At 62.1% G+C, this 27,579-nt stretch overlaps 6 protein-coding genes across 6 annotated transcripts; all 6 read left to right on the top strand.

Moving 5' to 3' along the window:
- Positions 1-936: 936 nt before the first annotated feature.
- Positions 937-6,597, top strand: LMJF_21_1540 (conserved hypothetical protein; the record flags this gene model as incomplete). Its single annotated transcript, XM_001683055.1, has 1 exon — positions 937-6,597. The coding sequence occupies one exon, from the start codon at positions 937-939 to the stop codon at positions 6,595-6,597; it is 5,661 nt and encodes a 1,886-aa protein (XP_001683107.1).
- A 3,619-nt stretch (positions 6,598-10,216) lies between these two features.
- On the top strand, positions 10,217-12,253 carry LMJF_21_1530 (conserved hypothetical protein; the record flags this gene model as incomplete). The annotated part of the gene is made up of 1 exon (XM_001683054.1): positions 10,217-12,253. The coding sequence occupies one exon, from the start codon at positions 10,217-10,219 to the stop codon at positions 12,251-12,253; it is 2,037 nt and encodes a 678-aa protein (XP_001683106.1).
- Positions 12,254-12,734: 481 nt separating this feature from the next.
- On the top strand, positions 12,735-13,850 carry LMJF_21_1520 (hypothetical protein; the record flags this gene model as incomplete). Its single annotated transcript, XM_001683053.1, has 1 exon — positions 12,735-13,850. One exon carries the CDS (start codon positions 12,735-12,737, stop codon positions 13,848-13,850), a length of 1,116 nt encoding a protein of 371 aa, XP_001683105.1.
- A 3,432-nt stretch (positions 13,851-17,282) lies between these two features.
- Positions 17,283-21,668, top strand: LMJF_21_1510 (conserved hypothetical protein; the record flags this gene model as incomplete). Its single annotated transcript, XM_001683052.1, has 1 exon — positions 17,283-21,668. The coding sequence occupies one exon, from the start codon at positions 17,283-17,285 to the stop codon at positions 21,666-21,668; it is 4,386 nt and encodes a 1,461-aa protein (XP_001683104.1).
- Positions 21,669-22,303: 635 nt separating this feature from the next.
- LMJF_21_1500 (conserved hypothetical protein) lies at positions 22,304-24,016 on the top strand (the record flags this gene model as incomplete). The annotated part of the gene is made up of 1 exon (XM_001683051.1): positions 22,304-24,016. The coding sequence occupies one exon, from the start codon at positions 22,304-22,306 to the stop codon at positions 24,014-24,016; it is 1,713 nt and encodes a 570-aa protein (XP_001683103.1).
- A 701-nt stretch (positions 24,017-24,717) lies between these two features.
- On the top strand, positions 24,718-26,730 carry LMJF_21_1490 (hypothetical protein; the record flags this gene model as incomplete). Its single annotated transcript, XM_001683050.1, has 1 exon — positions 24,718-26,730. One exon carries the CDS (start codon positions 24,718-24,720, stop codon positions 26,728-26,730), a length of 2,013 nt encoding a protein of 670 aa, XP_001683102.1.
- Positions 26,731-27,579: the final 849 nt, after the last annotated feature.

Genomic DNA, 27,579 nt, shown 5'->3' with positions numbered 1-27,579 from the left:
CGGGGCCCTCCCCTACTGGAACGGCAAGCAGGCGGCGGCGGCGTACGCGGCTCTATGCGTGGCATGAAACAACTCCGGGGTCGTGGCATTAACTCCATCCATACGCGTTGGGCGGTGCTCGGCTTTGTGGCAAGCCGTCATCCACTTCTTTGTCCCCCTTCCCCACCCTTGGCAGCGAGGGCTGCTCTCGGCCTCGCCCACCTCCACGGGCTGCACTGGAACACATCTAGTCATGCTCGTGGGGCTGTATTCCTCTCTTTCCATTCTCGCACCCTCACTTTGCCCCCGCTTCTTCAACGCGGTTTCGCGTTCCACTTCTCTCACGCTGTGCGGCCCCGCCAAGAAGTCGGTGGTGGCGCGCTGCATAAAAGGGGGGACACACATCTGTATAGGCGTGTGCGTGCCACGCATCCTTGTGTCTCGCTCCTTCGACAGACACATAAAGACACACACACACACACACACGCTTCGTAAACTCGCTTTCCCCGCCTCTAATCAAGCACACATACACGCACTGAATTGCTTGCATGCCCTCGTTGTCCTCGCTCACAAAGCCGCTCCTCTCGTCATTTACACCTTCTCGGTCACGTACGGTGATTTCATTTCTTTTTATTTCGGTGCTGTTTTGGATTTCGGTCCGTCTGTCGGTGCCAGTCTGTGCTTGTGTCTGACTGTGTGTGTGTGTGTGTGTGTGTGCGTACGTGTGATCTGCTGCCGCCTCTACTTAGCGCGATGTGTGCATGGCGTTATTCGGCAGGCAGCAACCGGGGCGCCACTGGTGGCGGTCTCGGGCCCGGTGGCACTTTTGGCGGTGTGGCACCCGGCGCATCGACCCCTTTCTCGACGGGGCTCGGCGGCGGTCAGATGAGTAGCACCGCTGGCGCTCTTCTCAGACAGAACGCGGTCCCGAGAGCCGGCGGCAGCGGCTTTGGTCGCATGGGAGATTCCGCCAACACCGCAAGTGTGCGCTTCCCGCTCTCTGCCGACGCCGCGGCGGAAGCGCTGGCGGTGGCGGGTCAGCAGCGAGGCGCTGCGCACCTGTTGAGCAACGAAGATGACGTCGATGAGGACGATGTGTATGAAGAGAGCGAAGAGAGGTACAACAGTGACGACGATGCTCATGGCGGAGAGCGATCACTGCCTGCGAAAACGGCGGAGGCCGCCGCCTCGGTGTTCATGAAGGGGACACCACGAAGCTTCGGCCCCGTTGCGGGTGCCGGCGGAGATCTTGGTAGCGGCGCCGAGGCGAAAGGTGCCGGTGGCTCCGCTGCCGCTAGCTTGAATGCGCAGCGCAGCGCGCTCATCGCCGCAAACCTCTCTCGGCAGCTCTTCAAGGCCAAGATGCCGGACATCGCCGCCTCGACCAAGTACCAGGATGAGCTGGAAGAGGAGGACCTCGATCAGCTCTCCGCCGTCGATCGCGATTTCGTTATGAACACAAAGGACCTCTTCGACGACGTGGACGCAGAGCTTCTCGGCGAGGACTTCGTGCCGCACGAGCACGTTGTCGGCATTATTGCCTCGGAAGCCACCGGCGGCGAGGCGTCGCCGGACGAGATTGACGACAACTTGGTGGATTACAAGGACCTCGAGGCTGAGATTAACGCGGACCTTGCGGACTACATCGACGCTCACCACCAGGAGTTCAACAACGCCATCTGCGATTTCTCCGAGATGGTTCTGGCCGTCTCCGGCAGCGACGACACACTGGCGGAGTTCAAGAAGGAGCTAGCAGACGCGATAGTCTCACTAGAAAGTCATGCTGGAGAACTCAAGGTGCTGCGGCTGCGTGCCGCCAAGTCACTGTTCATGGCCGACGCGTTGGAGCACATCCAGGAGGTGGTTCTCGCTGAAGCAGAGGTGAAGGGACTCTTGCAGAACCGGCACTATCTCGCGGCGGTGCAGACGCTGCAGGCGCAGGCACGCCTGCTCGCCGGCGATGAACTGAAAGGCGTACGCGCGGTGCAGTCTCTCCGCGACACACATAACGCTACCATATCGACGCTGCACCACCTCATCATCGACGACCTGCTGGCATGCGTCTTTCGTCATGAGCGCCTCGTCGAGGCGGATGCGCAGTTGCTGCAGGAGATGCTCGACAGCAGCGAGCGCGACACGAAGGACACCCACGCGGCCGCCCCGAGCGTGCAGCACACCATTTATAAGTATTGGAAGATGGCTGGCGTTGGCGCCCCCGGCAGTGGCCACCCAGACGACGACGAAGACGACGCTGGTGAGGTCGACCGAGATGATGGCCTTGTCGCCGCGACACACAACGGCACCACTGCCGGCTCAACGAAGACGGCGGGTGTGGGCGGGCTTGCGAGGAAGGATCGCACGCTCTCCGCGATCATCGAGACGCTGACCGACGACCCGAGGGATGATCAGGTGCTCGGCAACTACCTGAAGTTTGTGCCCCTCTGTGTCAAAAGCCTCATGCTGCTGGGCAAGATAGACCACTGCCACGAAACGTTTTTCAGCCGTGCGACACGCAGCATGGAGCGCTTTATCGCCCATTTTCTTTGCTTGTATGACGCGTGGCGACGCCGCACACGCAGCGGGGCGAGCCTCAGCAATGACGAGGTGGAGGCGGCTATTCGCGGCACGCACGTGCGCGCCCTCGACCTCGCCTGCGACCTAATTTCGTTCGATGAAGCCGTGGCCACTATCCAGGCGCGCGACCTGCGCGCCATGCTGGGCGCCCTCTTTACCGAGCTGGAAAAAATTCTGCGCAACGCGGCGTATCTGCAGAAGGTGGTCTTGGTGGCGCACTTCCCGTTTGTTTCCCCGTACGTTGTGCAGCCGGACCCGTTTGTGCCGGAGGCGACGTCGCGCCAGTGGAACGTCATGAACGCCCCGCTGCGAAACGAGATGTGGCTCCACGACACGCTGACGACAGCGCTGGACCACGCGCAGAACTCCATGCGCAATGCGCCGGCCCAGAGTGATAAGTCGTCGTCGTCACGCTCCTTGCCCGCCGCCGGTGGCGACAGCAACGTTGGTGATGTCATCGCGAAGTTCTTAGAGCTCTTCAACACCGACGCCGTGCTGGCATCCCTGAAGGCCGAGACCGAGGAGAAGGATGTCGCCGCCGCCGCAGCTGCAGCTGCGACCACGACACCTGTGAATCTGAAGACGTCCGGCGGTGTCGCGCTGAACACCGATGCCGCGGCGAACGACGTCTCCCTTTTCCTCGCGTTTGACCGGCGCAAGCCCTGTCTCACACTGCAGAACATTTTGGACCGTGTCAACAGCGCGTGTGCGCAGACGCGCGCCATATTCCCTGCTGCTGAGGCGGTGCTGCGCAAGCTGCAGCTCGCCGTTTCTGCTGAGCTACGAGATGCTGTGCGGGTGAAGCTGGTGGCTGAAGTGCAGACGCTGCTGCAGGAGTGGGACCTGCAGGCGTTGTGGTCGCAGCTGAACTACCACATCGAGTGTGTCTTCCACGTCATCTGCGACGCGAAGGAGTCGCAGGACGAGACCGACGACGCCGTCACATTGCTGCCCTTCCTGCGTCAGAAAAACTTGATCAGCCGCGTGCAGCGCACCGCCACCATCATGCTGGACGCTGACAAGCAGGGTGACGACACAACCACGCTGGACCGCCTTTTATCCACGTACGCCTCGGGCGGCCTGCTGCGCATGGTGGAGGAGACGGGCACCGTATCGTTCAGCTTGGTCGGCGCCGTGAAGAAGGCACAGGCGGACATGCGAAAGGCCCGCGAAGGACAGGCGAGCCAGTTTGACGTCATGCAGTGCGACAAGGCCAAGCTCATCGCGTTCACCGACAGCGGCCTGGGTGGCGGTGGTGTGGGCGGGGCCGGGGCACCGCTGGTGCTGCTGCACGCGAGCATGTTGCGCCGCTGGTTCGTCTTCACTGCGATGAACGCGCTGACCTGCTACGAGTGCGCAGCACGCTTCTACAGTCGCAGCTGCGATCGCGTTCCTGAGTTCCGCTTGCTGAGCGAGGAGGAGTGCGTCGTTGGCTTCTTCAAGCGCTTCCTACGTGCTACGTACATTCCCACTCTGCACGCTTTCCATTCACAGCAGCTGCAGCTGCTACTCATGAGCATCGGCGACAGCGGCGGCACCAGTGCCGCAGGAGCCACTCCGTCCGCCTCTCCTCTGCCCGAAGACGCGGGCAGCACTACGTCGCGCGGCGGCAAGGCGCCGACGGCGATGAAGGCCCTCAGCGGCGCTTGGCCGACGGTCGTTGTGGACGAGGTGCAGCACCCCATCCTTGCGTGTGTGCAGTACGTGGGGCAGGTGCTGGCAAAGGTGAGTGACGTGCGCCGCATCCTTCCAGAGTCGCTGACGGAGGAGGTGGAGCAGAACACATCGGAGGCGCTCATCATTGAGCTGGTGGTATTCCTCAAGAGACAGGTGCAGTGGCTCGGCCGCGGCACCCTCGCCCACCGACTGCTGGACAAGCCCTTTGAGGACGCTTTTTCCGGCATGCCGAATCGCAGGTGGGCTGCCCTGGCGGACGAGGAGAACATCCTGGACGCACACAGGTACATTGATCAGGACCTCTACCGCTACTATCAGCTCAACAGCGATGAGCGGACGAGCGGGCACGAGTACAACAGGTCGACGGTGTCCGTGCTGGAGGCGATGCGCGTGCTAGAGACATCGTCTGCCGCATCCCCCGGAGATGGCGGCGGCGCGGGTGCCGCGGAGGCTGAGCTCGATCAGCATATTGGCCGAATGGAGCCGCGGGACATATGCGTGCGCGACGACAGTACCCTCGTCGCGTTCGCCCTTCTGTGTACCTCGGCCGAATGGCTGTGCGACGTGCTGCTCCGCTACCTGTGGCCGAGGCGACGCAGGGCGCGCAACTACACGGACTGCTGCGTGCCGGGCTACTGCTTCGCGCACGAGATGCGCGTCAGCGACGCCGCCTCCTTCGTGCTCGTGGACGGCGACTACACGATGCAGCGCAAGATCCGCCTGTCGGGGCATCTCGTGCGCCTCTGCTCACTTGCGCAGGTGGCACTCTTTCACCTGTCCGTCGAGGCTCGGTTTCTGGCGTTTCTCTTTCTGCCTCAGCTGCGCGACGTGTCGTACGACGTGGTGGCCGTGTCGAGCGCCGCTGACATGTTCGTCCAGGCTTACGCGCGGCGTGTGCACAACTTCTACGCGATCCTTCGCCAGCACCTCCACGCGAAGAAGATCAAGTACACGTGCCTGACGGCTGGCAAACCGGCAAGCGAGTTAATCTTGATGGAGCTGGCCCACCTCCGCGACAAGGCCATCTCGCAGGCTGGTCTCATGCGGCTGCGAACGGACCTCCTGGTTATGCAGACCACGCTGCAGCTGGTGCTCCCGGCCGACAGCGACGTGCGGGAGGCGGTGTCACGCTTTTTCCTCCGGCCGGTGCTGTTTCTGCGGCACATCTTCAACAAGGACGTGGTCAACGAGATCGTGTCCAGCTTGGACTACCTGAACTTCTCCACGAAAGAGGTGGAGGTGCTGATCCGGCTTGTCTTCCGGCAAGTCTCCGGCTCCAACGACGACACGCTGGCGGTGCAGCAGATCCGGTTCTTCTACCAGAAGCTCAAGACGATTCGGAATTTGCGTTGCGCAGGCAACAGAACTGGCGGCGGCAGCAGCGTCGTCAGCGAACCTTCACTACTACCTGATGGCCGTGGCTCGTCGGCCGACGCCATCGGTGGTGGCGGGCTGCCGTCATTCGTGCCGCTCTCCACAAACGCGGCTGCCGTGGCTGCCGCCGCGCTGGACGACGGGGACGATTATCACAGCGGCGCTTTCAGTTACGACGACGGCGGCTCCGACGCGTCGGACTTGCAGCCGCCACCGCTACCGCTCTCGTCCGCCACCCGAGGTTGTCAGTCCGCCGCTGGTGGCCTCGCCGCGTCGCCGAGCATGTCGGCGCCGCCAGAATCGGTGCCAGCGCCAACGTCTGCCTCTGCCGCCGCGGCCCCAGTCAGCGCTCGACTCACGACCTCCAGCGAAGAGGACGAGGAAGACGACGAGGGCGAAGAAGACGAAGAAACGCCAGAGGCGTCGACGACGTTGCGACCTGATCGTCAGCCGCAGCAGCGCCCCATTCCTCGAGGCGCTGACAGGACTCGCTCATCTATATCTGCTGTTGCTCCTGCTGGCGCAGAGGCGACAGCGCTCGGCAGTCGTCCCACGCGCCGTGTAGACCCCACCTCGCTCCCAGACACGCCATGTCTGCCTTCCTCGAAGAGCGCCACTGCGGCGAAGCCAGCGCTGGCGCGACCCGTCGTCCCACCCCTCGCCATGGCCCCTTTTAGGGGAGCTCCTTCAAAAGCACCAGCACCAGCCGCCAAGGCCGGCGCTGTGAAGGTGGAGGCGTCCAGCGAGGAAGATGAGGACGATGAGGAGTACGAGTACGAGGAGGAGACCTCCGAGTACGAAGAGGAGGAGGAGGAAGAGGAGGAGGTGGAAGAGGAGGAGGAGGAAGAGGAGGAGGTCGAGGCAGCGCCAGTCCAAGCTTCTACGGACAAGAGGCCGCCGCATCCTCGGCCTCACCCTGCGGGATCTCCGACCAACGGAACTGCCGCTGCTATCAGGCGACCATCTGCGTCGTCCGCCTTCGCCCCAAAATGACAAGATGAGGGGGAGGCCAGATGCGCTAATCGTGGCCGATCTGGGCTCACGAAAAGTTTTTTTTGCCGTTCTGCTTTGAGTGCATCGCGTGTTGGTGGTGCGCCTTACGCAACACCACTAGAGCGGATGGCCAGGCTGCTGCAAGCCCTCCCACGGCCTGTCTCCGTCTGTCTTTGTGTGTGGTTGCACTGCAGCCTCTCTCGCCGATGACCCCCCCCTCCCTCCCCTCTCTCTCTCCGCATGCATTTATACGTGTGCTGCGTGCCGTCGCCTTGTGAGGCGCTCTCAGCGCGGAGGGGGTGGGCTTTGCTACACGATGATGTGCCGGTTGCTGCCTCCTCCTCCCCTCCCCATCTTTGCGTTCCTTCGCCGTTGCTCACTTCATCGTTTTGTTGTGTTCGTAGCCCCCACCCCCTCCCTCTCCCCCATTCCCGACTCTCTGCGTGTGTGAGGGAGGCAGCCCAGCAGCCCCCTACCTAACCTTTGCCCACTGCCGAACCACCTGTGGCGATGACAGGGTCAGGGGCCTAAGATGTCGGGAGGTCGGGGCGATGCATGGCTGCTGACGTCGGCGCTCAAGTCCTGGACGGCGTGGCGTCGGAGCCACCCGCGACAGCGAACACGTGTGCACCATGCGTATGATAGGCAGAATGCCAGCGTGACTCGGACGCGTCTCCCACCCCCGACCCTCACACTGCCCAGTGGCCGGGATGGGGGGCACCTCAGCGCCACCCCGAGGGTTGTGTACCGGATGGGGACCTGCCCAATGGGAGCGGCTGCGAGGCGACCTGCGCAGCGTGGGGGTGGGCAGAGAGTGGGGCGGAAACCGTGCGGAGATGACCGGGTCGGCGCATTGTTGTTCCGTGTGTGTGTGTGTGTGTGTGTGTGTGGCTGCCATCGCACCACGCGGGTTGGGGGCGTGTTACAGGGCCGGGGGAGGAACGGAGTTTGAGCTGATGCTGTGTGCTCTCGAGACTGAACTCCCGTCCGAAACAAGGAATATGTAGCTTGGCAGTGAAGCGCACCTCTTTTCCCTCTCTCATCAGAAGGGTATGACGTGCTGGAATGTGTCGCGGGTTCGGTGAATCGCGAACATGCCGCGTACCGCTTGAACGCACACGGATCCACCACGGCTCCCTGCTGCCGTGCAGCTTGCTACACGTGTTTTTGTGTGTGTGGTCTCACCGTGTAAGGGATAGTTCCTCTATGCCCCTTCACCCGTCATTGCACGCACCGATGAACTCCCCGCATCCCACCCCGCACAGGCTTCTCCCCGCGCCACCCTCTCTCCCTCGGTGCTCCCTTCCGCCTTCTCCCTTCCCGGCCTTTCTCTTTTACGTTCCCGCGGTCGATGTTCGTGCCACACCTGTCGCGTCTCCCGCGTCTCTCCGGCATGCCCGACACCCACCGCGGAAGGTGGGCGAGTCCAACGTGTGCGCCGCCTCCCTTGCGAAGGCGTCGATGCGTTTCGCGACTGCGGCTGAGAGGAAGCAACGATAAACGAGCGGAAAGCGAGGCACGCCCTCGTGCGCTACGCTTCCCTGGACAACACACATGGACTTGCATGCGTGCGGGCGTGTGCTCGTGTGTGCCAACCTCATGCACTCCCCCCACCTTGGCCCACGCTCTTCTCCTCTTCTCACTCGAAGCTCATCACTCATGCCGGCGGGCTTCATCTCTGTACCGAGGCCGATCAGCAATCTCTCTGGCGTCTACACAATCAAGGAAGATCAGCGGCTAATCGGCCAGCTTTTCTACCCCCGATGCTTCGTGCAGTTCCTGAGCGGCGCGCCTCGGCAGTGCAAGCATGCTTATTATACCGCTTGTCTATGGGCATCCCATGTTGTCTGCCTGCCGGTTCGTGAGATGTTGCCACTATGCGTGTGTGCATGTCGGCGCGCTTGTGCGGGGATCGGATGCGTTGAGTAGGGTGTGACGTGCGTGAGGCTTAGACGTCGGTGAGATGGCGACAGGAGGCAGATCAACAGGATGGAAGAAAAATGAGAGGCGAGTGCTGCAGGGAGAAGAGCAGCCCTGTGTTTCTGCGTGTCTTTGCCGCCTCGGCATTGTGCGCATGATGCACCCCAAATATCTTGTGTGCGCCCCCCCCCCTCCTCCCTCCCCCGATACTGCGTGAGATGAGTGCGTTTTGGTCCCATCCGCTGAGCGGTCGAGAGCTGCTGGCTAAACGCTGGTCAAAGAGTCGCGCAGCAAGGAAAGCCGCGCCGCATCAGTCGCGGGGGCCGCGGCCCGTCTCTGACGCGTTCGTTATTTCTCAGCTGCGGGTGCACCCCTGCGCCTTCGATCGCCAAAGTGCCTTAATACCGACGTTGCTCGAGATGTGGCGTCATCACTGTCTCACATGTCTGCGGGGCATTCAGCTCTGCAGCAACGCCTTCGCCGTCTTCGACCTTTTCGTGTGTTTCTCCTCCTTCCACATGTGTGCCGCGCCCCAATCTCCCATCGTAGGTCTGCTGCCCTCCCCGGTCTCTCGCTGCGGCTGCTGCGTGCAACACCTTTTTTGTGCTCTCGTGGGCCTCCGTATCTCCGTGTGCACTTCAAGAATACCACGCCATCATCTGCCACCCCTCCCCCTGCCGAGGGCCACACTCAAAATGACATCCACAACACAAGCAGAAGCTGGTCTCTGCATCGACCATCGCTCGTCGGACAGGTGTGCGCACACCTACGCATAGAATCGTGTCACGTTTGGTGAGAAACAGGGCAGGGGTGCTCACAGGGGCTTCTGTGACTGCGGTGTCTCGTGACTGCGTCTGTGCGTCTTGCAGCAGCTTACCCCTGCGATGAACGGGACTACGTCTCCCCCGCTCCTCACCACCGCCACCGCCACCAGTGACCTCCTCCACGGCGCCTCTCTTTTGTTTTTTTCATGCTTGCTGTATGTACATTCTTCTATGATTCGGCCCTCCTCTGCTCCCCCATCCGCCTTCTGTCTCTCTCTCCTCCCTCCCGTCGCACACACACACACACACACACACACACGCAGCGGCCCCCTCCCTTTTGTCTGTCGCTGTCTATCCGCTATCGTGCCTGCGTGTGTGTGTATACTCATTGAAAGACTTCCACGTCTGCAAGTGTCGCGCCGTCCTCTCCCTCACTCCCGTCCTCGACGTCCCTTCCGCCTCGGACGCGAACAGAGCGAGAGGGAAGGCGCACGCTGGATGGGCTCTTGGTGCGGCCACCGATTCTCATCGGCGTCTTTGCAGCACGGCGGCTGCTCTGCTGTGCATGCGCCTTCTCTCACACATCGCGAGGGCGAGGGAGTCGTTGAGTGGTTTGGTTGGCGTTCGTAAGCAGGGGGGGAGGTGGCCGAAAGGCAGGGAGACGTGCTTGACACTCGTGTGCGGTGTACACACACACACACGCACACCCGCTCTCGCGCTCCCCGGTTATTCTTCGCCCTGCACCTTTCTGTGTTTTCCTTCCGTAATAGCTGCCACTCGGCCCTTGTCGTCTGGAGCTGGCGTCTCACAGCAGCTGCGCCATCGCTTCACCTATTCTTTGTGTGTGTGTGCCTTCATCGCCGCTCACCCGTTTCCACGGCCGCCGGCAACGCCGCCCTCCCTCGCCCACAGGCCCGTTCACTTCTCGCCCAGTAATGCTGCAGGAGTACACGGGTGAAAGGTGCGTCTCCTACCGCGTCAACCCGCAGCGAGGGGGCTGTGTGGAGACTGTTGCGGAGGTCGATGCGCAGGACTTCTTCACAGAGCCTGGCGGTTTGGTCACCTCTCCGACGACGCCGAGCACGCCAGCGGGGTCGACATCAGCGCGGCAAGCGCGGCGCCGCGTGGTGACTACCCTCGAGCGCATCTTACTACCCGACGGTTACCCGAGTAGCGTCACGGAGGACCTGCTGCCGTTCGCCCTCTGGGACCTCGCTCAGGTGTTGGCGAAGAACGTGACGGCGACGCTGAGCACGCGAGCGGTGCTCCTTGGCGTTGGCGTGGGCGAGTCGAAGGCCGATCTCACCAGCGCCACGCTTTCCTGGATGATGCAAGACGGCACGCGGATGATCGGCAGCGTCGTGTTCGCCCCCCTCATCCCGCAAGGTCTCGAGTGCCGGGCAAAAACGTGGCAGCTGGTGGCCGACTTCACCACTGACATTGCCAACCTGCTCGAGCTGTGTGCTCCATGGCTGCCTGGCGGTCAGACTACTTTCCGTGTGGTGCTGGTTGCCGCCTCCGTCGTCAAGGCGCTCGGCAGCGTGTGCCGCAACTGCACGCGCGCGTCCTTCACTCGGCACTTCGCGCTCCGCAACAACGCCGCAGACATCGCTGCCAAAGCCTCCACGCGCAGCAGCGTCGGCAGTTTCATCGGCCTTGTCTTGGGCGTAGCCGTCGCCTACATCGTCCCTGCCACGTCGAGGAGTCTCAATTTGGTTGTCTTCGCGCTCGGCAGCGTTTTGCACATCTTTGCCAGCTACCGCAGCGTGCGTGGGGTGCAGCTGAAGCACCTGAACGCCCCTCGCCTCGAGTGGTGCCTGGTGCAGTACTCCCTCTTTGAAGCGAAGGTGCTCATCGCGTCCAAGAAGGACTCAGGACCGCTGTCGGTGATGCCGATCCTCGACGTGTCCCCGCGTAGCGCCAACGCCGCGGAGCGCCTGCTCATCCTGCCATCGCTCCGCGCCGTGCCGCCACCGAGCGACAGTTTCTACGACAGCGTCCGCGGCTTTCTCTGCCGGTACTGTTTTCCTCCCACGCTCACGCTGCGCATCCACTGCGGAGCGTCACTCTTTCGTCTGCTGCAGCATCAGAGGGGCCTGACAACACGATGCAAGCACGAACTGGTGCAGCAGGTCGAGTCGGCCCTGGCGTCCCGCGGCATTGCCCTGCTTGTCGACGATGTGGACATGACGTACTACGTGATCTTACCCGAGTACTTCACCGTGGAGGGGGTGCCGGCGATGTGGGTGCGGTACAAGCGGCAGTACGGGGATGACCTGACGTGCATGGAGGCAAAACAGCGCCAGTCGGCAGCGGCACGTGCAGCGCAGCGGAGACAGGACGGTGCGGCGTCACTATCACCTTCTGGGGCAGCAGTCGCTGCTCCTGATGCGGGGCACGGCTTGGATGAGGCGGGCAGGCGAGCCGCTCAGGCGGAGGCAGAGCTTGAGCGACTGCAGAAGGAGCGCGTCGTCGTTCCGCCGCACATATTACCGCTCGCCTACCGGCAGCTGTGGGCGTACTTTTACGCCTTCATGCACTACCGAGCCGTGCGCTTGCGCCGTGAGGGGCCGCTGACGCACGCCAAAGACGTCCTCGAAGGCTTGCATAAGAATCGGTCGCTTGAGTGCCAGCGACTTCACATCATCACCGCCTTGCGCGCCGACGGAACGCTGGAGGCGGGCCACAGTGACGCCAGCGACGTACCGCACTCACCGGCGCAGTTCGAGGAAATTACGTCGCCGGCGTCAACCACGTCTGATGTGCCCCTCGAGAGGCGCGTCGTTCCGGCCCTGGCAACCCGTGCGGGCGGCGACGACGGTGACGACGGTGACAACACCGCCGCCCCATCGTACGACGGGCTGCACCCGCAGTTCATCGAGTTCGTGCGTGCGCTGCGAATGACTGGCTGGGAGCTTGACGAGCTGCTAGTCGGCAATGAGGGCTACACCACGGTTGTGCATTATCTGTAGCTTACTCCCTTCTTGGAGGAGGCAATACCTCCTCGAACCTGTGCCCACAGACTAGAGAAGCAGCCGCACAAGGTTGGGGGGTCGGAGCGAGGGAGCGAGGGAGCGGACACGCAGCGTTGGCGATGGCCACCATACGACCCCGCGGCTCTACCACCCCCTTTTCTCGTCCTGTTACCTCTCTAGCGCGCGCACACGTACACAACCGCGTCATCCATCACGCTGGATGCGACACTTCAAGCGAGAAATCGCCCCCCCCCCATTTCAAGCAGCATCTTCAGCTGCCAAGGGGCAATGGAGGCCATTTTCTGCCTGTGTGTGTGCGTGCGTGAGTGCTCGCATTGGTGGACGCATCTGCTGTTGCGCGCAGCAGCGCCTCAAGTTGTGTGTAGTTATATGCTGTCCTTTATGGTTTTCATGGCTCCCCCCCCCGTCCCCCTCACCACCATCACCACCACACCCCTACCATCACCACCACGTATGCATGTTCCGCTCGTTGAACAATGTGCGCCGGCCCTCGCACATGCACAATACAGCAAAAGGCCGAGCGGCGAGAAAGAGAGAGAATGTGCACTTGGTACCCCTCTGCTCTTTCTCTGTCTTCTGCATGCATGCACGCACGCACGCGATCTCCTTTCTGCTTCGTTCTCTCTCAGAGCTCGTGTGCGCCGTCATCTCTTCTGCCGTGGAAGCGCAGCGCTCTGCATCGCTCGCGCTCCTCCTCCCGCGTCCACGCCCATCTGCGCAGATGGAGCGCGGTCGTTCCTGCAGACGCTGCGGGTGCACGCTGCAGTTCTGCCCGTGCTGCGGCGCCGCGCTCGGTGGAAGGCGCGACGGCGCTGTCAAGGGCCCCCCAAACGGTAGCGAAGGCGGCCTATTCTCTTGTAACTCATCGTTGCGCACTCGCTCAGCGGCTGAACGCGCCTTAGGCAGTGGTGCGTCCGTGCCGTGGAGCCAGAGTACTGCCGCCTGGCGGAAGCGACTTCCGCGTCGTCCCGTCAGCGCCTATGAAGTGTACCTGGCAGCAGTCCATGGTGTCGTTGCCGACGAGGGCGGCAAGGAGGCGGCGGCCGCCTCAAGGGCCCTCGCAGACCCACGGCCGGCTATGGCAGCAGCAGAAGGCGGGCAGCGCAGTGATGAGCAGGTGCGCGCTGCTGCGTTGTCCTGGCTGCGCATGACGCCTGTGGAGAAGCGTGTCTACGAAGAGGAGGCTCAATCGTGGCAGACGCGACTGGAGACACTGAGCACAGCTCCCCCCTCAGCGCACGACTTGGGGGAGGGCTCCTCATCGGCCGCCGCGCTGCCTGACGCGCTTCCTTCGGCAGAACAGCCGTTGCCACAGCAGCAGCATTCATCTCATCTCGTCGCACAGCGATCATCACCGAAGGCCACCGCAGAGCGCCTGCCGCGCAGCAAGAGCAGCTTTGTGCTGTTTCGTGCGCACATGAAGGGGCGGCGCAAGATGTGCATGCGGGAGCTGTGCGCCGTGTGGCGGAACATGTCCGCGGAGGAGAAGGCGCCGTATGACGCGGCGGCGGCGAGTAAGCGCACCGAGCAGTTTCTCTCGCAGACGCCGTCAGCACCGGGCAGCCAGTCGTAGCGCACACACACACACACACACACACACACACACACACACACACACGACAGCAACGCTCAGAAATGAAAAAGAGAACAGAACGACCTCTAAAGAATGAGGGGGGGGGTGAGACTGCTGGCATCAGCCCCTTCTTCCTGCTGCTCCTTTACAAACACACGTGCACACACATATGTATATATGTATATATATATATATATACATATACATATATGAAAGCCTTACACGTCGTCACCCTCGTGGCCCTCCTGACGCGCCCTGCTCTTGCACACCGTACCCCGTTCATTTGTTCTCTATCGTAGTCTCGTAGGCGCGCACGCCGCACACGGGCTCCTGGTGTGTCCGCGTAAACGGTGCGCAGGCGTGCCTGTGAGCGGCATCCGCTCTCCTTTGCCCCTTGCTGATCCCCCCCCCACACACACACCAGAGGCGAACAGGGTCGACGCAGCCGACGACTGCATCGACCCTCCACCCCACGCCCGCGCAGAATAACAAGCGTGCGTGTGTGCGCTCGCGCAGAGTCCGTCGTATGGTAAGGGAGGACGTCCCCCCTCCCTCCCCTCCCCTCCCCTCCCACCCCCTTCGCTCCATCCTCGCGTTGTCTAATCACCTGTCTTGTTCTCTCTCGCACGTGCACGTGCATAACACCACTCACCCCCACCCCCTTTTCCCATTCAACACGCACCGTGGTCCACACGCTGTCCTTGTCCCCCCCCCCGACCCCTCACCGTATGTGCCCCTACGGCGCTGAACGTGTGAAGTCCGAAAGGGAATCATTGGCAGCAGCAACCACAACGACGCCACAAAAGCGAACGCAGAAGCAAATCCGTAGTGCCCAGGTGTTGTGGGTTGTGGGGGCTATCACGTGCAAGCTGGTCCGCGCTTACATGTGTGTGTGTGTGTGCCCGAAGTCGAGAAGCAAAGACTTATTCTCACTTGCCGCATGTGTGCAGGCGCACATGCACGCACAGACACACCGGCACACAGACAGCGAACCAACACGTCAGCATCGACAAGGCCAACAACATACTGCGGCACCGAACCATTTAACGATTTGAGGTATCCAGGAAGGAAAAGAGAAGCAAGCGCGAGAGGAGGCGCAGGGGGAAGAGGCCGCCGCTAACGAAGCGAAGCTGCGTTCACTCTCCAACCCACGCGCCCCCTCACGTGGGGAGGAACGAGGCAAAAAGACGAAACATAGAGGAGGAGAGTCAGCGCCACCGGTGTGGCTTGGTGAGGACGCGGGAGAGGGGGCCGCTGTTTCTTCTCTCGCTCAAACCGGTCCGACCTCTCATCGCCGTCATACTGTGCATACGTGTGGGTCGACGACTCTCCCCTCCCTCCCGCTCGTTCTCTCTTTCTCCGCTATTTTCCTTCGGTGTCCCTTTTTGCACCGGTTTTCTCTCTTTGGTCGCGCTGTCATTTCTCTCTCACCGGTTTCTACTGTGCGCCCGGGTGCGCGTGGACATTGTCCTCTCGCAGGTCTCTTGTCTTTTTTTTTGCGTTGTGTAAACTCTCGCCTCTCGTGTTTGCTATCTCACGGCGTGCGTGCTGCTCCGTTTATCTGTCAGGCTCTCCGTTTTTCTCCTTGGCTCTTCTGCTTTCCTAGCCACTTGCGTTCTTCTTTGTTTTGTATGTGTGTGTGTGTGTGTGTGTGTGTTTCGTCGTCGTCGCCTTCGTGCTTGCTTCGGCTGTTGTACGTTCCTCTCCGCGTGTGCGTGCGTGTGTCTCGCTGCCCTTTCCGTGTCCGTCTGCCCCTGCATCTCTTCTTTTTTCCAGCTTTAGCTCGCTTGCTGTTCTCCGTTCTCACGCACGCACGCACACGTACACATATATATGTATATATATGTATATCTACATCTATATACATATAAAGATATATCTATATCTCTCCCTGCGGCACGCTGACTGTTGTAGCACAAATCCATTCTCGTGCGTCGGTAAGGAGAGGTGGTGTGCTTGTGTGTGTGCTCTCGTTCTCTCTTGGTTTTCGTGCTTTGTTTGGCTCCCTTGTCGCTTCTCCTTCTGTGGCTGTGGAGTGGGCTACTCCACAACTGCGCGCGCGCTCTTTTGCCCTCATCTCTGTTCTTGATCTGCTTGCTGGGTCCTCACTTCCTCTCCACACGCGGGCCTCGTTGCCTCGGATTCGTGTCTGTTTCTCTGTATGTGTGTGTGTCTCTCTCTCTGCTTGCGTGTATGCGTTTTTTTGATTTCTTTGTGCTGGTAAACTCCCGCTTCTTTTTTGTGTTTTGGTCTTCCACGGTCGCCATCCTCATCTCACACGCTCAACACCCCCACTGCGCGTCTTCTGTTCATGTTTGGAGTGTGTTGTTAACTTGGCTTCATTCGTTGCGGGTGTCTCTCACGCCGTGCGCCCGTCTCTGTGTGCCTGTCCGTTTCTCTGCACGCGCATGCGTGTCTCTTGTTCGTGTTGTGTTTCGTGTTCTCATCTTTTCTTTTGTGTCGTTTTCGCTCTCAAGAAGCCTCTGCATTCTCTCTCGCCCCCCCGTCTCATCCGTGTGTTGGGTATTCGCCTCTTCAGTGTCTCCGCTACACACGCACGCACACACCAAATTATCCCTCCCTCACCCGCACACACACACACACACACACACACACACACACACACATCGCATCTCTCTCTCTCTCTCCTCTGTCTTCCCGTCGCCCGCCTTGTGCTGAGTGTCGTTGCTTTCTTGCCACCGTCCACCTCTACCTCCGTGACTACTCTCTGCCTTTTCCTGTTCAGAATTCGGTTCTTCTAAGGCGTGTACCACTATCCCTCCCTCCCTCTCTTTCTCTTTGAAGACGGCGACGCTACGGCAGACCATCTACTTGTCCACTCGAACCAGTCTCTGACGGCGGTCCCTGTCAAGCGGCGGTGGCCACCCGCTTGTTAACTTTTTCTGTTTGTCCCTTTGCTTGGCGGTGTGCCCGTCACTGTCCTGGTGCGTGCTTCGTGTGTCTATCGGTGCTGCCCGCCCGCCTGCCCGCCCCCCCCGTTCTCTCTCTCGTACTTCCTTTTCTCTGCCATCCCCACCTGCGGCGTCGTTGCGGTGTCGAGGTGTTTAGTCAACCTCCTTTTCAGTCGCCCTCACACACGCAGAGAGTCGCTGAGAACGCAGAGCGGGAGCGGCCACACACACACACACACACAAACGCACACACAGCGCGTGCAAACGTGGAGAAGCACGTGCCATCCTCCTCTTTACCCTGCTTGCGCACGCTCCTTAGAACTTCATCGCGACTTTCTCTTCGCTCTCAAGTGCGTGGGTGCGCGCGCGCACGTCTCGGTGCGAGTCGCACGCCTGCGTTCTCTCTCTCTCTCTCGGAAACCCGTGCAAGCAGAAGGAGCCATCCGTGAGGAAGGCCCCAGCGTGTCGCCGCTCGCGTGACCGTCAAGTCTGTCGTTGCCTCGGCCGTCACCCCCTGCTGATGAAGGACTCCGCCACAACCTCGGCAGCGGCGGCGGCCCCCAGAGGGGGTGACTGCGGACGCCATCACCGCCATGATTGCGTTGTTCCACGCCGCACCGACGTGGCGCAGCACACGTGCTTCTACTTTACTGTGTTCTTTAGCAACAACCCGCCCATCTTTCACTCGAACCGCATTCCACCGGAGAGGCTCGGCATGAGGACAGTGGTGCCCTCCACCACAGCGCGGGAGGAGGTGAGGCAGATGGCGAGCAGAGTGTCGTCCGTGTCTCTGTCCGCGGCGGCGGATGGGTCGGCAAGCAGCGCGTCGCCGTCTTCCCCCTCCTCACCATGCACCGGTTGCCAGCAGCGGTACTGGAAGACCGTGTTCGGGGAGCCCGAAACGGACGGCGCCGCACGCCCTGGCATGGGACACCCCTACGCCAATGGCTTCTACGCCGCTTGGGCAGAGGCAGAGGAGGATCGAGACGGCGCCACTGCTCTGGTTGGGGATTACCGCAGCGCGACCGCAACGGTGGAGGAGGTGCCACAGCAAACCCTACAGAATGTGGCGTTCCCTACGGCGTTCGGCAGCTGTGGCGGGGCATGTATGTTGCCAGTCCGAACTTGTGGCCGTCGCACACCAAGCGCGTCCGCGGTGCCGTCGCCGAAGATGCCTCTGCCGGCAGAGGCAGCCTCGCCACAGGCATCACCATCAAAGCCGCAGCCTCCGCCGCCGCAGTTTCCGAGCGCAGCGGACACTGCAATTGTGAGGGCAGCCGATGCTGAAAAGTCGACGCAGGAGGCAACCAGCGAGTGCGCACAGAAGCGTGTGGCCGAGACGCTCGCCATATCCTCAGCGGCAACGAACAATGCCCCTGGCCCCTTCTCCTCGACGACGTGCACCCTTCCCCTCCGCTGCACCGCCACGCCCGCGAAGGACGCATCGCCCACCAAAACGGTGGCTGGGGCGCCGACTATACCAGATCACTGCAAGCCCACGCTCCCCGCGGTCAAGTGGGAAGACGAGGACAATGCAGCGGTGCACAGTGCCCACAATGAAGGTACCGCGACCAGCACCATCGCTACTGAGTCGCGGGGGCAGCTCGGTCAAGGGAGCACACAACTCCCGCGGCTGCACGTGGGCACTGATACAATGACCAGTACTGCTGAGGGTGAGACGCTGCCGCCACCGCAACAACGGCCGACGCCTACTGCAGCCCCGGCTGCTGCGCTCAACGCTGTGCCCATCACATCAGCACCCGCGGGGCTTCGGACTAGCACCGCCGTCAACTGCGTTGCTTCGCACCTCGTTGCTCACACGTCAGCCGGTCCGCGCAGCAGCATCGATGAAACCGGCTCCGCCGCTCTGGCAGCTAGCGCACCGATTCGGGAGGGGCCGCCGTGGAACATGAGAGTGGAGGAAGTGCGCTCCGCCAAGGGCGAGCTTCGCTACTACCGCATCATCCTCACAGCCTCCTTCGCCGCGCTTGTGACGACGCACATTGGCTTGATGCACTCCATGCAGACACGCAACGCGGCCACGGCGCTGGTGGTCCTATGCCCTCCATGCGGCCTGCACTTCCGCTTCCTCCTGCATCACGCGGACATCCTTCGTAGTGTGTTGAACCGCACCACCGAGTTTGCGATTCGCACTGTGCAACGCTTCTTCTGTCTGCTCTACTCGCCCACGCAGAAGCCGAAGGGCTCGCAGCAGCAGGTGCTGAAGGGCATTGCCGCGCTACTCGAGGCACACCCAGAGGGGCTTGAGACGTACCGCGCCGTAAAGACGGAGCTGACGAACGCGCTGTGCCTTCGCTTTCCGCTCCCGATGCTGGCGCTTGCGACGTCGGCGTGGGCGGTGCCAGTGCTGATGCGGTCGTCCCTCTTCAGCATGCGAACGCAGTCGTGTATCAAGCGGGTATCGGCAAAGTCGCTTGGTGGGCCGGGTGACGCGTCGTCGAAGTTGGCGAGTGGGCTGAGCGCAGACGACGCGTCTGCCTCGGTAGGGAAACGGCTCGGCACCGGTGCGCCGCCTTGCGGACCTGCTTGCTCGACACCTTTGCTCTTGGATGAAATCCTGCACGAGGCCGCTTCCTTCGTACGCGAGTACAGCGAGGGCTTCGCGAGCGCCTTTATCTGCGGACTGTTGTCCTTGACGGAGAGTGCAGTCGGCAGTGCAGGTCTGCGTTCCCAGCGCAGGGTGAGCAACAACGGCAGCATCACCGCCGGTGTGACGGCGGCGGCGCCCGCCGTGAACGGTCTAACCAGTCCTGACGTGAGCGGCGTGCCTCCGTCGCCGAGCTGCACGCAGAATGGCTCGTCGCCGATCGCAACGCATGAGGCGTCGCCTTATTTTTCGGGCGGCGGCGGTGCAGCTGCTGCTGGGTCGAGAGGTGCGCCAGCATGGTTGTCTCCGTACGCGGCCTACTGGAGCTCGATCACGGGCCAGTGCAGCCCACTACAGAGCGGTGAAGACAGCCTCATCGACTTTGGCAAACCCGCCCCAATCACATTAGAAGGCTACGACCGCGCAAGCAGCAGCAGTTGCAGCGTAGAGCACTTGGACGCCGACGCGGCGCTGACGGCGCATGTATCGACTAGCAAGATCACTGCAAAGACACCGGTCGTCAGTCCTCTGAGGATGGATGCGGCGTGTGCTGCAGCGATGCCGTCTTACAGCCCGAAACACCATTTTCTCTGTGAAGAGAACGGGACGGAGGCGGCGGTAGACCCCGCGATGCACCTTCCTCCTGCAGGGGATCGCACCACCGCTGTGCCACCGACCTCCAAGGCATCGCCACCGTTAGTGGTCTCCGAGGAGACCTTCTTCACCCCTGGCGCCCGCAGGGTGATGGTTCTCGGTAGTGTCGCGAGTAGCGACACCGTCGCGGCGCGTTCGTGCAGCGCGGAAAACAGCCCACATTCGTCGGCAGCACCTCGCACCGCAGCGGCCCCAGCGGGGGCACCGTCAGCTGCTGCAGCTGCACCGCATCTTCCCCCGAAAACGGCAGGCAGCAGCACCACACCATCGACCGCGAAGGAGGACGAGTACTTGCTTCATCTAGACAGGCTAGGTCGCGTGGTTATCTTCACCCGGGACGCTGTCCTGGCTCGCCAGCTGCTCATTATCGCGGCGTTCTTGTGGAACGGTTACGGCTGCGGTGCTGCGATAGGGGGAGGCTTAGCGGCGCGATCTGGTGCACCAGGCAGAGCCGGCGCCAGTGGGCAGCAACGTGTAGCCCGCAGCGCCGCCGAAGACGTCGCGCTCCGTAACCAGGAGGCACAGCACATGTACGAGACGGCGGTGGCCGCTGCCGTGTCCTCGGCCGAATACGCCAATGTGCCGGTGCAGTGGGTTGCGGAAGAATTCAGCGAATCCTGCCTCAGCACCCTATGTTCCCGCTTCAGCCCAGAGAACGCGCTACTAGTGGTGGTGCCGCGTCAGCTGCAGTGCCGCCGTGTGTATCTGCGCAAGTACGTGACAGGCACCACCGTGCTGGTAGAGGAGCACAGCGGAAAAGGTGCGAGGATCTGCACCACACCCTTCCCCTTCCGCTGCTCCATCTCGAAGCAGGTGGTCGTGCAGCCGGACCCGACCGTGGCGACTTTGTTGCGAGAGGCTTGCAGTCTGCATCAGAGCAGCCTCGGCTCCGTGAGCTTCGCTGACGTGTTCCAGCGAATGATTGGGTGGCTCCACTGGCAGTCGGCGGCGGCGCTGTCGCGGACGGCGGCCGCCGTGCGAGCTGCATCCGCTGCCACGACGGCGAATGGCTCGTCGCTCACGCGGTTCGTCAGCTCGGATGCGGTGTGGCCGTCCTCTGACGTCTCCATCGGGTCCGCCTCTGCTTCTTCCGGAGCGCGGGAGAACAACAAGAGCAGCCACATCACGACGCCGGTGACCACGTCGCCGGAGACGCGGCTCACACGCAGCACGAACAAGTCAGCCTCCTCGACAGTGTACCACTGCGATTCCTTGTGGGAGCCCGAGTCCGTGGAGGAGAACCTGTTGCCTGGCAGCATGGGCGGCGTAGGCGCGTGGTCGCACAGCGCAGGGGCAAGCGTGCCTGCCACCGGTGGCGCCACTGCGACCGCGAAAACCGCAGCCTTACGCGCCGGGCCGATGCCCGCAACGTCGAAGCTGCTTGTCTCCCATGGGCTTCTTCAGCCGCCAGCTGCCTTTACCTCCGCCTCGCACGTGGTCGCAAGCCCCGTGAGGACAGCCTCCTTCAAACTCTTTCAATGGCTCCGGTCAAGTCCAACGTCGCCTTGGGCTGCGACCACGCACAGCCACCCCGTCCTGTCGCCGGCCGCGCTTGGCCACATGCAAGGCGCCGATGGCGTTGTAGGAGGGCAGCGGTCACGCCTTCTTGCCGGCGCTGACGGCGAGGAGGACGTTTTCACATAGGGCTGCTGCTCGCTGTGTCTGAAGGGCCGCAGGGCAGTGCCGGGGGGAGGAGAAGGAGGGATAGAGGGCAGTGATGCGTACGCTGTCCACGCGCACCAGAGGCGGTGGGAATGTGGTTGGTGGACGCTCGTTCGTAGTCCCCTCTCCCTCACCCCACCCGCCCCTTCTGCGTCCGCGCCGAGAGACGAAGGTCCCAACCGAGGGCAGCCGCGGCTCTGTGCTCCCCCGCGCGGTGCCCTCCTCACTGTCGTCTAAGCTTGTCTGTATGTCGGTACACGATACACGTGCTTCCAAAGGAAGATAGCAGCAATGTGAGGCCCAGGCGCTGAAGTGCACATACCTGAGGTCGCGTCTCTACACCTGCCGGGCTTTCCCGCGGCGACCGCGTGCTCTTTTCTCGCACCAGCGCGCGCCTGTCTCTCGACACACCTGATGCAGCGGTTGCCAGAGTCTAATGGGCGTGTGTGCGGCGTTGCTTGCTGTGCCGCGCTGCCCACTCCTTCGCGGCCTTTTCGCCTCTCACATCTTGCTTGTCTCCTTGCCCTTCTCTCGAAACTCCTCATCGTCCACCGCCCCCGCCTCCCTTCTTTCTCTCGCATTGTTCTCTTGTTGGCGGCTTGATCACTGGTGCACGCATGCACCTACACATCTCCTCCATTCCGCACCGCAACAGCAATAACAGCAAAGGAGGAGTGCTAGACGCTACAGGGCCAATGCTGTCCGCGAAGCGTGGCGCACTGCTGCTGCAGGCGTACCACAGGCCTGGCGAGGTGATCTCGTATAAGGCAGGTGACTATCACCTCGTGCCCAAGAAGTTCACCGTAGGCAAGCGCATCGCCGTGCGGTCTTACCTCGACCGCAACCGCACGGAGCTGTCAGACCGCACGTTCATGCCGCAGAAAAACTGGTTCCGCCCTTACGACTTGCAGGACGGTTGTTTTGATCGCGATCACGAGCGGCTGAGCTACCGTTTTTACAACCTCGAGACGAAGGTGATTTGGAAAGCCTTCGACACACCCGAGTTGATTGGCATGTTGCTGCATGATGAGACGGTGAAGGGCAACAGCGGCATGTACGCGCCTGATATGCTTGACGCGGCTCTACACTACACACGCGAGGCCCGCTACTGGCGCTGCATCGGCATCACGAAGCCGTTTTACGACCGCAACACGCTGCGGGCGCACTGCTGGGAGGACAATGGGCTGCAGGTAGGGACGCTCGTCATGTCGCAGGCGATGCGGCACGCACTGATGGACCTGGAGCGCGCTGTGCGCCGCAAGGAGCTGGGCTTGGAGCCGAATTACCTGTGGGACCGTTGGGGCCCGATCGGCTTCATCGATGGTGCCCGCGCCGACTACCTGCCCAGATTCGAGCACAACCCTTACGTCGACCCCGACGGCGTCGACGTGACGGAGATCGACGTGTTGCCGTTCAACACGCACGAGCAGATCAGGGAGCGGTACAGAGACTTCATCGAGCCCGACACAGCGCCGTTCGAGGAGGTCTTCCGCAGCCCGAGCCACGGGTCCCTCACCACGCTGGCTGACATCCCAAACGCAAGTGTGGTGGCTCTGTACAAAGACCTGAAGCTTAAGGCCGGCACGCCAGTCGCCGGCGATGCCGTGGAGCTGGCTCCCGCCGACGTTCGCACGCTCTTCTACCTTAGCGCCAACCCAGAGTGGAGAGCCGTGGCCGACGGCAAGGCTTCCTGGGAGGAGGTCGTCGACGCCATGCAGCCGGTGCAGGCGGAGTTGGATGAGAAGATCGACGCTGCCAGACTACTGCAGAACACGCGCCACAACGCCGAGCGAGTGCGTGCGTTCTTCGAGGAGAAATGTGGCTTCCACGACTTCATGTACACACCAGACAAGACCATCACGGCGGCAGTGCTGTGCTACTTGACGGAGCTGCGCCGCATCTGCACCGAAACGGCGTGGGGCGCAGCCCTGGCCAAGTGTCTGACCGATATGGAGCGAGTGCAGGGGATGGGCCGCGACGCCTTCCTTGTGTACCGGCACATCGAAGACGCTATTCTCGACAAGAAGCGGCGCTTGTGGGCCGGCCGGTTCGCCGGCGAGTCCCATGAGGAATCGACGCTGGACTACCTGCTGGAGAACTTTGGCCGCCGTGCGGAACGCCCGCGAAACGTCGGCACCACTGGCGTGGAGTTCGACCGAGAGCAGGAGCCGATTGGCCGCCAGGTGCAGCGGCGCGTACTGGACTCCGACAAGGCGAACAAGTTGGCCGAGATTCGCCGCAGTCGGGGTAAGATGTGGTCGAAGAAGCGCAGCGTGTTCGACGCGCTACATGAGAAGCAGCTGCAGAACTTCAACTACGGTGTGCACTGAGGCCTTCGCTCGCACACGTTAGCCTTGCGTCTGTGTGTGCGCGTGCGTTTTTGTGGGGGAGAGCTGTGTGCGGACGGTTGGTTAGCTCTTTACATGGCAACGGCGAGACCGTCTTTGGCGTTGCCCCCAAAAGAAAGGACGCAGGGCAAGCACGGCAAGGAACGAGGGGGACGTGGGCCGGTGGCCATCTTGCTATGTGACGTAAGACTAAAGAACACGGTGGCAACGTTCGGACCGCGCCACAGAGGTCGTCGGTCGCAGACGCAGTGAGTGGGAGGATGCACACATCCATGAAGGGGGAGGAGGGAACAGGGGTTGTCTGTAAAAGGGAGTGTCTCGCTCGAAGGGAGGGGCAGCGAGAGCGAGAGACGATGCCGTTGGCGTGCCATGTTTCTTCTCCCTCTACCTGTCTGTCTGTCTGCCTGTACACGCCTGTTGCTCCCCCTCACACGGGTCGCCATCCCCTCTTCCATGCTTTGGATTCATCGCTTCTTTCCCTCTCGTCCGCCTCTCCGTGGCCCCTCTTCCCACTCTGCTGGATCTCTCGTGCTCGCGCTCTTGAAGTGCCTCTCTTGCCCCTGCTCTTGCGCACATCGCAACCGTTATCACCATCACCACCACCCTTACTTGATTGCGGCACGCAAAACACGCACACGCGCAGAAAGGAGGAGAACGCACTACTCCTTCACCTAGTCGTGTGCATGAATGAGATGGACCGTGCACCTGTGAGCAGCCGCCGTCCGTGCGCCTCGCAGGACCCGCAAAGACGGCCGCTGTGCCGGGAGGAGGAGGGAGCAACGCCCACCGCGCTGGCTGTGTCGTCGACGACATTGGGCGGACGCGGCGGCGCTCACATGTGTAGTTGCACTGTCTCCTCACCGAACCGTGAAGGTACCTGTAGCTCAAACATCTTGTCGTACACGCTAACGCACTCTACCAGCCCCGTGGTTCCGTGGGGTTGTGGGCGACAGCCGAACCACCTCCAAGCGCCGCCGCGCCTGGCACCGCTGACGGAGTCCCCGATCGTAGCGCGAGGGTTTGGTCCACCGCCCATCGCCCCAGCTCCCCTCGCGCTCGCTGAGTCATCTGAGCACGCTCTTTGTGCGCCCCAGCTCACGTTCACCGCCGGTGCTCCTGGCGGGACGTGCCTATGCTCGGCGCGCTCCGCACTTCCCCTTCTGCCCTTTTCCAGTGTCTTGACGGCAAGTCAGCGGGCCACGCCGGTGCCTGTTTGGCGGCGCAGCAAGCCGCTCACCCGGCTGCCCGCCACCACGCTGGGACCGACACTAAGCGGCAACAGTGGAAGTCCCGACGATGTCGTCGTCGCTCTCTCCGATGCTAGCATGCCGAAAGGGGAGACGGGAGAGTGGATGTGCGCAGAGGCGTCGCTGCAGCCCAGCGCCGCGGAGCCTACACCGAACGCCGGATCAGCCGTGCGCCATGTCGACTACCAAGCCGCCGCTACGCAGACGGGGTGCGTTGGCAGCTCCCTCGCTGCGAAGGTCGCTACAGAAAGCAGCCAGATGGCCTTGCCGGATGCTCTAGCTCATCTGGTGGAACCTCCACAAGGGGCGTCTGCGCCATCGAAAACGGCGACGGATCAGCTGGTGAACGCGCCCGTGGGCGATATAGAGCTGCGCAAGCGTCGCGAGGAGGACAGTTCGGATGCCCGTGCGTCGTTGTCATCGGCGCTGTCTTCCCTGGGGCATCCCAGCAACCACAATGTTCATAGTAGCGTAGACGGCGTGCTGTGGGCGCATGAGGCGCCTGAGCAGCCGGCCTACGCGCACCAGCACCAACTTCCTGCCATCTTCTCGCAGCTAGTGCAGGATTTGTTGGCGGCGGAGCCAAGGGCTGATGTTGAGGGCGACGATGACCTGCTGGAGCGATGGATACAATCGTGGTTCGAAAATCGATGCATGACGCAACCGCTGCAGCAGTCGCGGAGTAACTCCATGAAACACCTGCGTACGCTTCAGGAGGCCGCTGTCGGAGCTATCGCGAACGGGGCCTACGTCCAGGGCGCAAGAAGCTCCAACTACGTCGAACCACGAGAAAAGCCGGCGGTAGACAAGAATGTAGGCGATGCGACGCATGCCGGGCCTGCTGCGCGTCCCGCTGCCGGTCCTTCCACCACCATCAGTGCTTCTGCTGCTGTGACGAGGACGACGACGAAGTCTGCCTCCGCACAGTTGTTCCCATCGTCGACAGCAGCTTCGCCGCCGCACCAGTACGTGCCACTGACGGTTGAGTACAGCTGCAGTACTCTGCAAAGCCGCATGACCAGTGGCGCATCGCAGCGGGCAACCTCGCCGCCCAAGCCGCCGCAGGCACAGCCTCTTCCAGTATCGCCAGGCACTCTCCACACCGCTGGAGCTAGCAGCACCCCAGGTCCGCCGCCACATAGTGCTGCAGACGGCGGCGGGGGCGTTCTCGCAGCTGTAGTCGGGCTTTCATCCCCACCACAGCAGCCACAGCAGCAGCCACAGCCGGCGAAGCCGCTGTCTGGCGGCCCACATTTGCCAGCCCCGGCGTCGACGCGCTCCATGTCATCGAAGCAGACCGTCGTCGCCGCAGCAGCTCTTGCCGGTGGCGGCGAGGGTGATAAGGGCGCCAGCGGCGCACGCCCGAAGCTGGCGACGACGGCGTGCGCCGTGTTCGCCCATTCTTCCTCATCCTCGGCACCAAAGGAAGCGGCACACCCGCATGAGTGAGCGCTACAGATGCGGAAAAGGAAGGCTGTGTTTATCGGATCAGGGGCGGTAGCCCATGTTGGTCCCCCCCCCGCGCATCAGCTCTCGTAAGTATGCACGTCACTCACATTTGCGTACACAGGCGCACACATACGTGGCATCGCCATACAAACTTGCAGGTGGCTCGTAGCTGCACGAGTGTGGATGTCGTCGGCGCGAAGGGAGGGTGCTGCGCGTGTATTCGAGGCTCGACCGCTTGTCTTTGGGAGTATATGTGTGTACATCGGTGCGGATGTATGCCTGGCACCCCTCATCCCGTCCGTCTCCGCCTCGCCTCCCCCCGTCCCCTTCGCCAAGCGTCGATCGAAGCTGAGAAGAGGGGAGGAGGCGAAAACGGCCCGGGAGGGAGGAAAGGTGATTTGTTGCTGGTTTTTCCTTCGCGCCGTGCGCTTCCGCACCGTTGACCCACACCCCCTCCAGCCTCTATGCGCGCCTTCCGCCCTGTGCACGTGTGTGACTCTGTTTTCCCGCACCTGTCGTACTGCTATGCGTGCCCCCCTCCTCCTCCTCTTTCCCCTCCCTCTCCCTTTGCTGACTTATTCTCTCCTCTCCTCACGCCGTCGTGCGCGTGTGGGCGGGGTGTTTGCTTCGGTTGTTGTCGTCGCTCCTGTTGGCCTGCTCGCTGGGAGGCGCACTTCTCATGTATGCATGTATACTAAAGCAGTATCTGGCGGTGCACGCGCAGACGCGCACGATCTCTCTCTGTCTCTTTCACATGCACACTGGCATGTCCTGGGGAAGAACGAGACGTGGCGGGATGTCAGATCACTGGGCGTGCGCGTATGTATACGTGAGTCTGGGGTGTGGCTG

The sequence above is a fragment of the Leishmania major genome, chromosome 21 (assembly GCF_000002725.2).
Source record: "Leishmania major strain Friedlin complete genome, chromosome 21".
NCBI lineage: Eukaryota > Euglenozoa > Kinetoplastea > Trypanosomatida > Trypanosomatidae > Leishmania > Leishmania major.
This window is presented reverse-complemented; position numbering and strand designations above follow the sequence as displayed.